At 47.2% G+C, this 12,721-nt stretch overlaps 1 protein-coding gene across 2 annotated transcripts; it reads left to right on the forward strand.

Moving 5' to 3' along the window:
• nr1d1 (nuclear receptor subfamily 1, group d, member 1) lies at nt 1-12,572 on the forward strand. 2 transcript variants are annotated; one of them, XM_021312961.2, is made up of 8 exons: nt 1-266; nt 4,866-5,153; nt 5,230-5,318; nt 5,398-5,542; nt 6,812-7,485; nt 7,569-7,754; nt 9,521-9,731; nt 11,689-12,572. In XM_021312961.2, the coding sequence occupies exons 1-8, from the start codon at nt 245-247 to the stop codon at nt 11,898-11,900; spliced, it is 1,827 nt and encodes a 608-aa protein (XP_021168636.2). In that variant the 5' UTR covers nt 1-244; the 3' UTR covers nt 11,901-12,572. The 2 variants fall into 2 exon arrangements, with proteins under 2 accessions (XP_021168636.2, XP_021168637.2); XM_021312962.2 differs by lacking the exon at nt 1-266 and adding an exon at nt 976-1,095.
• Nucleotides 12,573-12,721: the final 149 nt, after the last annotated feature.

Raw genomic sequence — 12,721 nt, forward strand, 5'->3', positions numbered from 1 at the left:
TCACGTGGTCCCGTTTTCTGCCGCGTGCGGCCGTGGCGTCCCGGAACACGATGACGAGTCTGCGCGCAGTTTGAAGCAGAGCAGCAGCTGCGGCAGACGGACGGAGAGCAGCGGCAGAACCGGACTCCTCCTGCGGGTTTCTTCTCTCCAACGTCTCCCCGGAATGCTCAGGCGGCGGCAGCTGTGCGGGACGACGGAGCCCGCGTGTGCGTGACCGTACCGCAGCTCGTTACCGACCACCGCCATGGACACAAACAACAACTCAGGTAAATAACTCCCCAGATCCTTCTCAACCGGAGTTAAAAGCCCGGGACGGTGCGCGCGCACGGGGTCTAATGTGACGTGTTGACGAGCCGATTTGTTGTCGCGTGCGCGATTGTCGGTTCGGAGCTCCGACCGGAACCGAGCCGGTCTCCGGTGCCGCGCTGTGGTACAGGTTCGTTAGAAACGGCCAGAATTCAGGGGGAGTCCGGTCCTGCTGCGGGGAGCTCCGGTAACGGTGCCGCGTTCCGGTCTGTTCGGGTCCACCGGCTGGCCCCGGTGCCGCTCGCGCACATGTCGGCCAGTCTGTCACGAGGAGCGTCACCGTGAATCGGCGCGTGTTTACGGGAAGTGGGCTCGGATGACGGCAGGTGTTTCGGTGCGTTCACATGGAGCGGCGCGGCGAGCCATGTGCGCTTTGTTTTCACGGCGCTGCGCGGCCTCTGATTGGCTGCCGCGGGGACGGCGCTCATTACGCAATCCTCCTCCCCCCCCCCCCCCCTGCTCCGGCTCCTCCCGCCGCTCCGCAGAGGGTCCGGGGACGTGTGTTCCGGTCCCAACTCAGTCAGGTGTAGCGTGCAGGTAAATGTCATGAAGCGGGACAGGTGGAGGGGTTTCATCCAGGTGAGACTCCTCCACCTGTCCACCCCCGCAGACGTGACGCTCTCCCAGGGAACAGAGTCACTGTTCTGGTTCACCTGCAGCAGGAAGCGTGAGTCTGTGATCTGACGCCTTTATCTGACACAAACACACGCAGACACACATGAGTCACGCTGCTCTGAGCTCAGCAGGTGAACGGCCCCTTTAAGGCGTTACCTGTGAAGACGGGTCCAGGTGAGCAGCGCTCCAGGCCAGCGTGGAGGATCGGGGCAGGGTGAAAATGTGGAGAAGCTTCATGGCGTCTGAGCCGTTATCTGATCAGTGATTGAGGTTGTGTAGCTCAGATGACTCACTGCTGGAGATAGTTTCAGTTTGTGTCTCTTTAACGTGACTTTTAAAAAAGTTTGTCTCGTTTCATTTGATTTCTCTCATTTGTTCTTCCCCGTCACGTTTCTCCTTCATTAAGTGCCTCATTCAGGCCGCGTCTCACATCCTGTCTCCTTTAATTTATTTGGTGTCTTCTTGTTTTTGCTCGTCCCGTTTCGGCCATCTTGGTTTTGGTTCTGCTGAGTCCTAATTTGTTTATGTTGTCTTTAGAGATAAGGTGAATAACACTGGGACTGAGTCCAAACAGACACGGGGCTCTGACAGATTGTTTAAATTCAAATTTCACTGACTACATTACCCATAAGTCTCTGCTGCAGCTTGGTTAATCCACGGTTACTGTCTGTATCTTAAACTGATCCAAACACGGGTTCTTCAGCTTTCTTCAGGAAATAACGACGCCCTGTTCCGCTCTGATTGGCTGATTGCTGGTGAAGCATTGTGGGAGTTGTGGTTCTTTTCATTCAGTGACCCCTGACCTGTTGTGAGCTGATAAGCAGCCTGATCAGAAGTCACACGTGTTACCTGAACCGAGTAAACGAGCTGTGATGTCACACCCAGGTGTGTCACGCCTCGTACGTGACGCAGCGCGGCGTGAAACACGCTCAGGTGATTCATCTGTGCGTGTTTTAGTCTGCAGACGCAGCGTGATCTCAGAGAAAGAACATCACGTCCACAAAGACACTAAATGTCTTTTTTTTTTAGAAATAAACCGTAACAAATAAAACAGACAAAACGTGCGTGGAGAGACAGCAGAAGGTAACATTTTAATGACATTTGGGCCTCGTTTACACGTCTGTTTATAACCTGGAGACCATCCACGGTGTCCGGGTCAGACGTCTCCATGGAGACGGCAGAGGGACGTTTCCATGGAGATGGCAGGCTATGGAGGAAAGAATCAGAATTTAAGGTCTTGGCATCGTGCTTGGAGGGAAAGTCCTGAGGAGCAGCGCTTCGTGTGCTTGTGACTTCCTTGGATGGGCGCCGGGCACGTAGCAGCCGCCCCGCCCGGCTGAGGCGAGGGGAGGCGGGACTTCCTGTCACATGGACGGCTGTGTGTGGGCGTCTTAGAGGAGGGAGCGTGGGGACGGGAGGCGTGACCGTGGGAGGGTCCTGCCTCAGCCAGTCTCGTTGTGAGGCCGTGTGTGTGGAGGAGGCACGTGGCCTGGAGGCGTGACGCGGAGGGAGCACGAGGAGGAGGAGGAGGAGGAGGAGGAAGAGGAGTTGTGCCCCCCCCCCCAACTCATGTCTCACCTCAGTGGATCTGCTGAGCATCTTTACAAAGCATCCACGCTGCTTTCTGCTTCATCTCAAACATTTCCTCTGATTGTTCCGCTTTAGACGGCCTCCCAGCAGGCAGCAGGTCTTTGTGTCGGTGACCCGAATGGTCAATGGGGGGGGGGGGCTGAGCTGCAGTTAGGGGGTAACTGCTGTGGATGCTGGTAGATTACCACCCACAGAGGTAAAAAAGCTCCTGTTAGGAGGCATAACTACGGCACAGAGAGGCCAGAGTCTCACTGCACGGTTAAAAACCTCCATAAAGGAGCAGAAAACTACCGCAGGGAGAAAATCTGAATGAGTTTACTGATGCGTGGGCTGGAATCTAAACGTGTTCAGAGCAAAACGTGACCAGCGTGCGTCTCTGAAGCCAAGCAGACGCCCTGAGACACGCTCCGGTCATGCTCCAGGCGTCTGCAACACGCATGTGGAGGGAAAGCGTGAGAACGGCTCCATGCGGGGGGAGAGGACGTGAGAAAAGCCGTCGTTCAGACACATGCAGCTCCGACACGTGAACACGCGGCTCTGGGCGGCAGCGACGCCTCCCTTCCTGCTCCTCTCCAGCTGGTTTCCTCACAGGAGGAGCGGGAAATGTTCCGCTCACCCTGCAGCTCTCTGTGGATCCGTCCAGCGTTGAAGGCTGAAAGTGGGATAAACTGAACCGTTATTCTGCTGTTATTCTGCTGTCAGCTCCCCCCTCCGCTCCTAGAAAGTCTGTCTGTGTGGCCACAGCTCCCTGTTCCATGTGCCGCTGCTCAGTGTAAAAAAGTGTAAAAAAGCTTCAGTTTAGCATTTCCTCCCATCATGCACAGCCAGACGCTCTTCTAGGAATAAATGTTCCTTATTCCTAATATAATTACACAATAACAAGGAATTGTTGTTCAACTCTCTAAATGTTAAATGTTCTGTTATTGGTCTACGCGCCATTAGATCATTAGGAACATTAAAAATCAAACAATAAACCAAAAGACATTAGTAGGTGTTTACTTTAGTCTTTAAGAAAGTTTTCTACTGGCAGCTTTACTACAGCAGTAGAATAAAATCCTGAAACCCCCATGAAGCATTTCTGGAGGCGCCACAGTAGCCCCGCCCCTCGGTGACAGACGGCTCCGCCTCCTCGTGCAGAGGTCAGAGGTCAGCAGCCCTTTCTCTCTGGACCTCTGAGAAACCTCCACATCTGACTGCTTCATGTCTTCCTCTCAGTAGTGATCATTTTATCTCTTCCAGAGCTAAACGAGCTCAAATCTGCGTTTGTTTTGATTCCATTTAGTCACGTGGAGCTCAGAGTGACCATATTAGGGTTTCCCCCCCCCACTGGTTTTATTCATGGGGCACAGAACAAAAGATTGGAGGGAGGGGGGGGGGGTTTAAGAGCTTAATATTTCATTGTTTATTGTATTAAGCGAGCCAAAGGGCCAATTTTGGGTTGCTGACCTCTGATCCTGACTTTATACGGCTGGAGCTAAACGTGAAACAGCTTCTTTTATAAATTATTGTTAGAATAAAACTGTAAAGGTAAAAAATACAATTGGTCCAAGTGACCAATAAGTTACGCTATTTTCGTCAGCATATTTCATCGTAACAAATATAATAATATCTCTTTAGTACGGGGGCACAGGCCCCCGTTGGCCCCCGTCTAGGACCGGCCCTGTCGGGATAAGGGAGCAGCTGAAAGGACTCTGCAGGCAGGCGGTAGCGCTGGGTTTTACTCAGAATAAGACAGATATGCATCCCAGTTAGGGCTGTCATGATAAGACATAAAATATTAACACTATAGGTATGAATTACATCAGAGGTGTCAAACTAATTTCTATATGGGGCCACTTTGGCATCATGAAGTCATTAAAAGGGCCGCTTGCATGTGTAGAGACGATACTTTTCATTTCATAATTTCATTCCAGTTCACACAGTAGAAGAAAAAATGCACAGTAACATAAAAGTAGCACTCTTAGGCCCATTTTATACAGTTTACCTGCAAAAAAAGTTGATATTGGGTGAGTTACACTTACAGGAGGCACAATTTTAGCCACTTTATACACTATAAAAAGATATATGCCTTTTTTTGGCTCTCGGGGGCCGGATAATTTACCTTGAAGGGCCAGATTTGGCCCGCGGGCCTTGAGTTTGACACCTGTGAATTACATGATTAATTAAAATGAGCTCGATCATTTGTGTATGCATAACAAAGGTTCTGGGTCATTTCCTCTGTAACGACAATAAAATGGTTTATGGCGCCAGTTGTTAGGAAAACTTATTGTCCAGCAAAATGTCATCCTGAGGTGTGAATCCTTTAGGAAGTTGCTGCACAGACACCTTTAATGAGCTCCTCTCTCCTCCTGCAGGAGGCGTGATCTCCTACGTGGGTTCCTGTGGAGGTTCTCCATCCAGAGCCAGTCCGGACTCCATGTACAGCGAGAACTCCAACCCCTGCTTCGCCTCCTCCTCCTCCTCCTCCTCCTCGCTACCGTCGTTCCTCAGCAGCAGCTCCAGTTCTGGCTCCGCCGGAGACGACGGCTCCTCCTCCACCTCCTCGTCTGCTGGAGGCTCTCCTCGCGGCCGGGACGACGGCAGCGATGGAACCAGCAACTCTCAGCGAGCGTTGCCCAGCAAATCGGTGGCCAGCCTGAGCCGTAAGTGTGCAGACGTAAAGGTTTCCCTCCTGTGACGCGTGTTCTGAGCGTTCCTCTGGGCCGTGTGGCGTTTCAGGGCTCAGCGGCCTGGTGCTGCTCTGCAAGGTCTGCGGCGACGTGGCGTCCGGGTTCCACTACGGCGTGCACGCCTGCGAAGGATGCAAGGTGAGTGGCCCCGCCGTCGGGGACGCTGGTAGACGTGGTCTTCTGACTCTGAGCCGACTCTCGCTGCCGCCCCCTGCAGGGTTTCTTCCGCCGCAGCATCCAGCAGAACATCCAGTACAAGAAGTGTGTGAAGAGCGAGAGCTGCAGCATCGTGAGGACCAACAGGAACCGCTGCCAGCAGTGCCGCTTCAAGAAGTGCCTCTCTGTGGGCATGAGCCGAGACGGTGAGCGAGGAGCTGCTTTCCCTCATGATTAGCCTTCAGGAACTGAGAATGTCAGACGTTGATGTGGCCGCGGCGCCTGAGACGGTTTCTCTGAAATGATCTCCTGTACAAACTGAAGGTGGAGGAAACAGTAGCAGCCAGGGGGGGATAGTTTTATGTCTGAAGGACGTGGAAATAAATCAAAGTGTCTGAAACGTGGAGTTCTGATTGATCAGAACCACGTGACGGCTGCCCGTGTTGTAGCTCAGTCCAGATACACGATCAGAACCAGCAGGAAGTTTTTCTCACGCTGAGGCAGAGTTAGGATGGAGGACGCTCTGGAGATTTAGTTTCAATAAAACTTTTACTTTTTCTCAGTACTAAACGGGGTCCAGATTGGGGAACCAGACTCCTCTCGGTGTCTGAGTGACCTTCCTGTACATCAGTCAGATATGGACCAACAGGACCTGGACTAACATTATTGATGCTGTCTGAGTTTTTATTATACAGTTTTTTTGGTGTTTTTTTATATATATATATATATATATATATATATATATATATATATATATATATATATATATATATATATATATTATTTTTATTTTTCTGGGTTTTCTGTGTTTTTTTTAAGTAGGCTGACAGGAGAGGGGGGGGGTTCAGGGCGGAGTCAAACCCGGGTTAGCTGAGGACTTCCTGGGTGGTGCTCTCTACCACTGAGCTATATAATACACTGGAGTGCTAATAGCCGCTGTTAGAACGAGTCGCTTTGAAGCCACCAGCCGCCATATTGGTACTCCCTATTTTCCTCCAGTAACTAGGGAATATGTGCGCTACAGCATCGAATAACGAGGATTTTCTCATGTTCAGGGGGGACTTAAAACTTTTAAAATGTCAAAATTATTTTTATTTTATTTTTAATATGAATAACATGTAACATATTTCAGCACCTAATTTCCTAGTAGTTGATAGTGTTAGTACATCCACTGACTGTAGAATTACCTGTGAAACGTTTTCACTCAGCCAGAAAACTGCTTGTTGTTGCAACCAAATCCTATGAGATTCTGTGAGAGTAGGGAGTAGCAAGATGGCGGCCTGTGACTTCAGTTTTACGGCAAAATCAGCACTCCGGTATTATTTAGCTCATTGCTCTCTACTCCTGCGCCATCATTAGTGCGGTTTACAGTAGCTGACCTCCAGGCCACCGGGGGGCGCTGTTCAGGTTCTGTACATCCAGGTTATCTCCTCTTCCTGCCTGATCCATCCTCCTTCTGTCTCTCCTGTGCACAGCTGTTCGTTTCGGTCGCATCCCGAAGCGGGAGAAGCAGAGGATGCTGGCGGAGATGCAGAGCGCCATGAACAACATGGTCAACAACCAGCTGCAGAACGACTTCCAGCTCGCCACTCTGTCCTCTTCCTCCTCGTCCTCCTCTTCCTCCTCGTCCTCTCCAGGCGTGGCCCTCCCTCCGCAGCCCTCGGCCCTCCCAGTCACTCCGTCTCCTCCCTCGCCTCCTGCGGCACCAGCCTCTTCCTCCCCTCCATCTCCCCCTCCTCTTCCTCCTCCCGCCTCTTGCCGGAGCTCCTCCTCCTCATCACCACCCCCCAGCCCTGGGACTGACTCCACCATCACCGCCATCTCCCGCGCTCACCGTGAAACCTTCCTGTACGCACACGACAAGCTGACCGGCGGCCATGTTCCCCCGCAGCAGCAGATTAGCCACGCCCACCGCCGCGGGGAGGCGGAGCTTTGGTCTAACCGCTGCCTTAACGGCTTTAGTAGCACAAACAGCAACAATAATCACGACTCCGGCACGGACGGCTACCTGCTGCAGGATCACAACGCCACCGATAATCGCCATAGCAACAGTGGGTGGAGCCTGCATCCTAGCAACATGAACGGAGGAGAGAACCATGTGACTGGCAGGCCGACCTGTCCGTATCAGAACCGCTCTGGGATCGTTCTGGTGAGGTCCAGGCTGCTGATGGGCGGTACCGGTACCGGCTGCCCCGGCTTAACGTTAACCCCGTGTTTGTGTCCCCGGTGCAGGCCTGTCCCATGAACATGCAGCCTCACGCAGACCCGCTAAAAACGCCGCAGGAGATCTGGGAGGACTTCTCGCTGTCGTTCACCCCCGCGGTCAAAGAGGTGGTGGAGTTTGCCAAACACATCCCAGGATTCAGCGCTCTGTCCCAGAACGACCAGGTCACCCTGCTGAAAGCGGGAACCTTCGAGGTACGGCCGCGTCCTCATGTCATCCGTTTAAATTCTGTTAGCATGTGACTCACACCGCCTGATTTCTGGCCTTAATTTCTCTCCCATGGAGCCATGGATGGTAAATCCTGGATAATGTTTTTCTACTTCTTGTTTTCTTGCTTTACCTTCTGCTCCTCAGGTTAACCGAAAAAGTGAACCTAAAATGCTGCTTAATGCGTTAAACTAGCAGAGCCAACTTAGCTTAATGCTAAAAAATTAGCCTGAACAAACATTACATCTTAAGACATTTGGTTGTTTGTGTAGAAATTCGAAGTAGAAGATGAAGTTAAGCTAATTTCTACAGAACCTGAACTGGCCTTGCTAAACATACCAGGAGGCACACCCTGGTCGTGTTATATTAATACATAGACATAATATAAAAGTAGACGCGTCATTGGGCGGGTTCTGCCTATGCTGCGATGCGTCAGAGCGTCCGCCATCTTGAATGTGGCAAATCTGCAGTTACTCAGTCACTTAAACAGTATCAGAGGGACTTTAATCTCTGAATATACTTTGTATTCGTAGTATTTTTGTTTTTGTAATATTACAAGTTTATTTTCGTATCCCTTTAGCTTCATTCTCCTGCATTTATTCTCCTAAAGAATAAAAATATTTAAAATAATCTAACCTGGCCCTATTACTCCAGGAGTGAAATAATTCTGCAAACTGTGATTATTCTGGAAATGGTACCCCTTAATTCTCATAATATGACGTTTTTCTCATAACATTATCACTTTTGTGTTTTATTTTTTTTTACTTTTTTGACCTAGGACTTTTATTTATCATATTATTAATTTTACCTCTTTAATACTCCCCCAAAAAGTCTGTTCCTAAAGGTTCACATGTGACACGGTTTTATGAAATAATGAAGACCACAATGTTTAGATTTAACAAATTGATCCTTATATTCATAACACACATATATATATATATATATATATATATATATATATATATATATATATATATATATATATATATATATATATATATATATATATATATATATATATATATATATATATATATATAGATAGATATATAGATATATAGATATATATAGATATATATATATATAGATACAAGTAGTGAAATCAGCCAGAATACATTTCCATGCAGCACAGGAATGAGGCATCTTCTCTGATCCACGTTCACAATAACAGAACTCAACTTTTTTTCTGCCACATACAATATGGCGGTGACGCTGATTTCCAAACCTGCGCCCTATGACGCGTCTACGTATATGATGTCTGTGTATTAATATGCCGTTAATCCTTTTAGTAAAAACTTTCCGCCTGTCCTTTAGTAAATTGATCCATGTTGATAAAAACTAATAATTATGAAATGTGAATGACTTCTGGGACCGAACTGGTCTTTGTTAATGCTGATTACGTGGGATTTTTCCAGAGGCTAATGGTTGTAATGAAGCTTAAGAATTGCTCCCTCGCTTCTCATCACACCTTCACAGGTCAGAGGTCAAACCCGCAGCCCAGACGAGGCCCTATTGACATTATTCAAACGTTTTAAGTTATCTAAAACAAAAGTGATGCAGGTCACCCCTTAACTATACATATTTAACCACTAACTGGAAGATGAGGTGATGAAGTGTTATAAATTGGGCTCTTCTGTTGTATTTTGCAGTAATATTGTGTAGAAATAAGAAATGTTCTATAGAAAGGTATCTAGCACTATAACTCTGTTCTTAATGGCAGCGTTTACTGACCGGGCTTCCACTCTCGCTCCAGGTGCTCATGGTGCGCTTCTCGTCGCTCTTCAACATGGCGGAGCAGACGGTGACGTTCGTCTCCGGCGCCACCTACACCTTGGAGGAGCTTCACGCGATGGGGATGAACGAGCTGCTGGCGGCCATGTTTGACTTCAGCCAGAAACTGGCGTCCCTGGCGCTGAACACCGAGGAGCTGGGCCTGTTCACCGCCGTGGTTCTGGTGTCTGCAGGTGAGCGCCGACACACCTGATGTCGATGTTGGTTTGATGAGAAGCCAGAGAATTTTCCTCTGTACGCCCCGCAGTACGGCCGGACGATATAGAAAACATATCGATAAACTAGAATCATACTTATTGATATCGATAATTATGAACAAATTCAAAACATTTATTCTAAGTGCAGCCCTGCCCGTTTTATCCTGTTGCTTAGCAACCTATTTGTAGATACAGAACTCACAAACATTGAATTCAAACTTAACTTTTTATTCAACCAACTTTTTACCTAAACTACAAGTTTTTAAAAAATAAAAAAAAGGGTGTTCTCTGAACTCTCTAGACCAGGGGTCTGCAACCTTTACAGCCTAAAGAGCCATTTTATCTTCAGTCCACTTGAATTAAACTCGTTCAGAGCCGCAAATGTTGCCTGGCCTTTTCAAAAAACACAAGTTATAATTTTTGATAAAGATCTACTGTAGGAAATATGTTGTCATCGTTAAAGAAACGTCCTTTAGTGTCTATTTTGGGGTTAAAATAAAAAAAAGAGGATGGACAGGATGTTGATATTTGTGGATAATGATGTAAAATAAAATTCTGTTTCCAACATAATGAAAGAATATTAATTAAAAATTAAATATTACTGGCACTTTTAGCATCATTCTGTTGTGAAAATTAAAAGCAATTACTCCAAGACAAAACTGCTAAAACCTGCATTTATTATCAGTATCACATTTAAATACCATAATAAAAATATAATTTATAGCCAGAGTTATTAAGAGCCACAGTAAAAGGTCCAAAGAGCCGCAGGTTGCAGACCCCTGCTAGACTCACTGAAGGGGGCGGAGCTTGGTTCCTGTGTCTGTGTTGTGATTGGTTGGGAGGATGTAATGAGGTAATATTAACCTACATGGGTGGAATGCATAAAGAATGAAAACTGTTATTCTTTTAAACTTTTTATTGAACCTCTTCATCAGGATACATCTATAGATCGATATTTATTGCTACTGAATTATCATTAGGGCTGAACGATTTTGTAAAATAATCTAATTGCGATTTTCTTTCTTAATATTGTGATTTAATGCGTTTTTTTTTTCCCCAGTTTAATTTATCCTGTGTTTCAAAACATATACAAACAACAAATCAATCTGTTTCCTCACCATGTGGATTAGTTGCTAAAAGACCCACAGCATCTAAACTCAGAGCAGAAATGATTGCGTTCTGCCGACAATATATTTCAATCAAAATTGCAATTTTGACTTTTCTCTGCATTAACCACAAGCAACAAAAATGGCCTCTAAATAAAGATGTTTGTAAACAAGGACTATTTTATATATGAACTTTTAATATTTCTATTAATCAGAATATTATTCAAGAGAACAGCTTTTAGTTGATTTGGACATCAATCCTTGTTGAACATAAAGTGCAACCAACAAGCAAGTCTATGTATTAAACTGTTTGACCTGTACTTAATGCTATGTATGATTATATAAACTCTAAAACAAGTAATAAAATTAGATTATCTCACTGCTGCAACTGTCTTGCCTTCCATGTGGAGGCAAACCCACTTTAAACATTTTACCAACACCTAATGGACGTGTCTAATTCACTAATTGTTACATAGCCAAAAATTGCTGACTCTGCGATTTGGAAATTGCGCTTTTTAAATCACGATTATATTGAAAATGCGATTAATTGTTCAGCCCTAATTATCGTCCAGCCCTACGCCGTATAATGCGCCGGTATCAGCTGCAGTGAACCGGCCCACAGTATGATGCTGCCCCCTCCATGCCTGACAGAACCGTGTTGTGTGTGAAACGCCTCCAAACATCTTCTGATTTTGTTTAAACTGAATTCCTGTCATTTGACCTTGAGGCCATGAAGGCGACAGTTTGAGTCTCCTGGGACTGAAACATGTAAAATATTCAGACCTGAGGTGTTTAAACTCCAACCTGTCTCTGTCGTCCCCTCACAGATCGCTCCGGGATCGAGAACCTGTCATCCGTGGAGCACCTTCAGGAGAACCTGATCCGGGCGCTTCGCTGTTTGGTCAACAAGTCGCCCGACGGCGGCCTCGCCTTCATGGACTCGCCGCGCTTCACCAAGCTGCTGCTGCGGCTGCCCGACCTGCGCACGCTCAACAACATGCACTCTGAGAAGCTGCTGTCCTTCCGCATCGACCCCTGATGACCTCACGCCCCGCCAAAATAAGAGCCCGCTTACACCGCTGCTCCTCAGGGGAAAAACAACTGTGAGATCTGAACTCTCTTACATTCCCACTTCCTGTTGGGATCAGCGCCGTCCCGGCTGGTTCTCCAGAACAACCCCCCCCCCCCCAGAGGAGAGCCGCCGGATGCAAAGACCCTGAGAACGGCGTGGCAGCTCAACCCGGACCTTTCCAGAACCGTCTTGTTTGTTGGCAGGACCTCTGCTGCAGACTCAAACACGCCGTCTGTGTAAACGGATCTATTGCTGGAGCCAAACGCCCAGATCTGCCATCAGGCCTGTCCCTCTGGCTGTTTCTGAGCTCTGCAGGTCCAGACTGACCGGACCCAAACGTCCAGCTCTTCCTGACGGCGCGGCGCTGTGGAGCCGAGCTGCAGCTCCTCAGCCTAAAGCCTGTAAATACATCCAGCTATACTTGAAGTGTTGGCATTTGTTACTCGTCTGTGTTCATATGAAAATACTGTGTGAAAATGTCCGATGCTAAACGAGAGGCGCACAACGTGTTCAGCAACAAAATCTTCTTATGTCTGCATTTTAATCTGTTTTAAGGACAATTTATGTAATTATATAAATTCTCACTGAAGATGCTGACCTGTGGCTCATTTCCTGTTTAACTGCTTAACTTCCTTAAAACCGACCAGTTAAAAACACGAGCAGCTCTTAACGTGTAAATACTGAATAATATGAAAAAAAAAACAAGTTTAATTCATGGTTTTTGTAATCAATAAAAATATGTTCAATAGAAAAGTCAGTTGAATTTGTAAAAAATTGCATTCCGAAAC

This window comes from Fundulus heteroclitus, chromosome 16 (genome assembly GCF_011125445.2).
Source record: "Fundulus heteroclitus isolate FHET01 chromosome 16, MU-UCD_Fhet_4.1, whole genome shotgun sequence".
In the NCBI taxonomy this organism is placed as follows: Eukaryota; Metazoa; Chordata; class Actinopteri; order Cyprinodontiformes; family Fundulidae; genus Fundulus; species Fundulus heteroclitus.

Bases quoted from the DNA above. Each gene is read 5' to 3' on its own strand.
- nr1d1 (XM_021312961.2), top strand. From the start codon at position 245: ATGGACACAAACAACAACTCAG. The intron at 5,154-5,229 runs GTAAGTGTGCAG...GTGGCGTTTCAG, and splicing joins ATCGGTGGCCAGCCTGAGCC to GGCTCAGCGGCCTGGTGCTG. The intron at 5,543-6,811 runs GTGAGCGAGGAG...TCCTGTGCACAG, and splicing joins TGTGGGCATGAGCCGAGACG to CTGTTCGTTTCGGTCGCATC.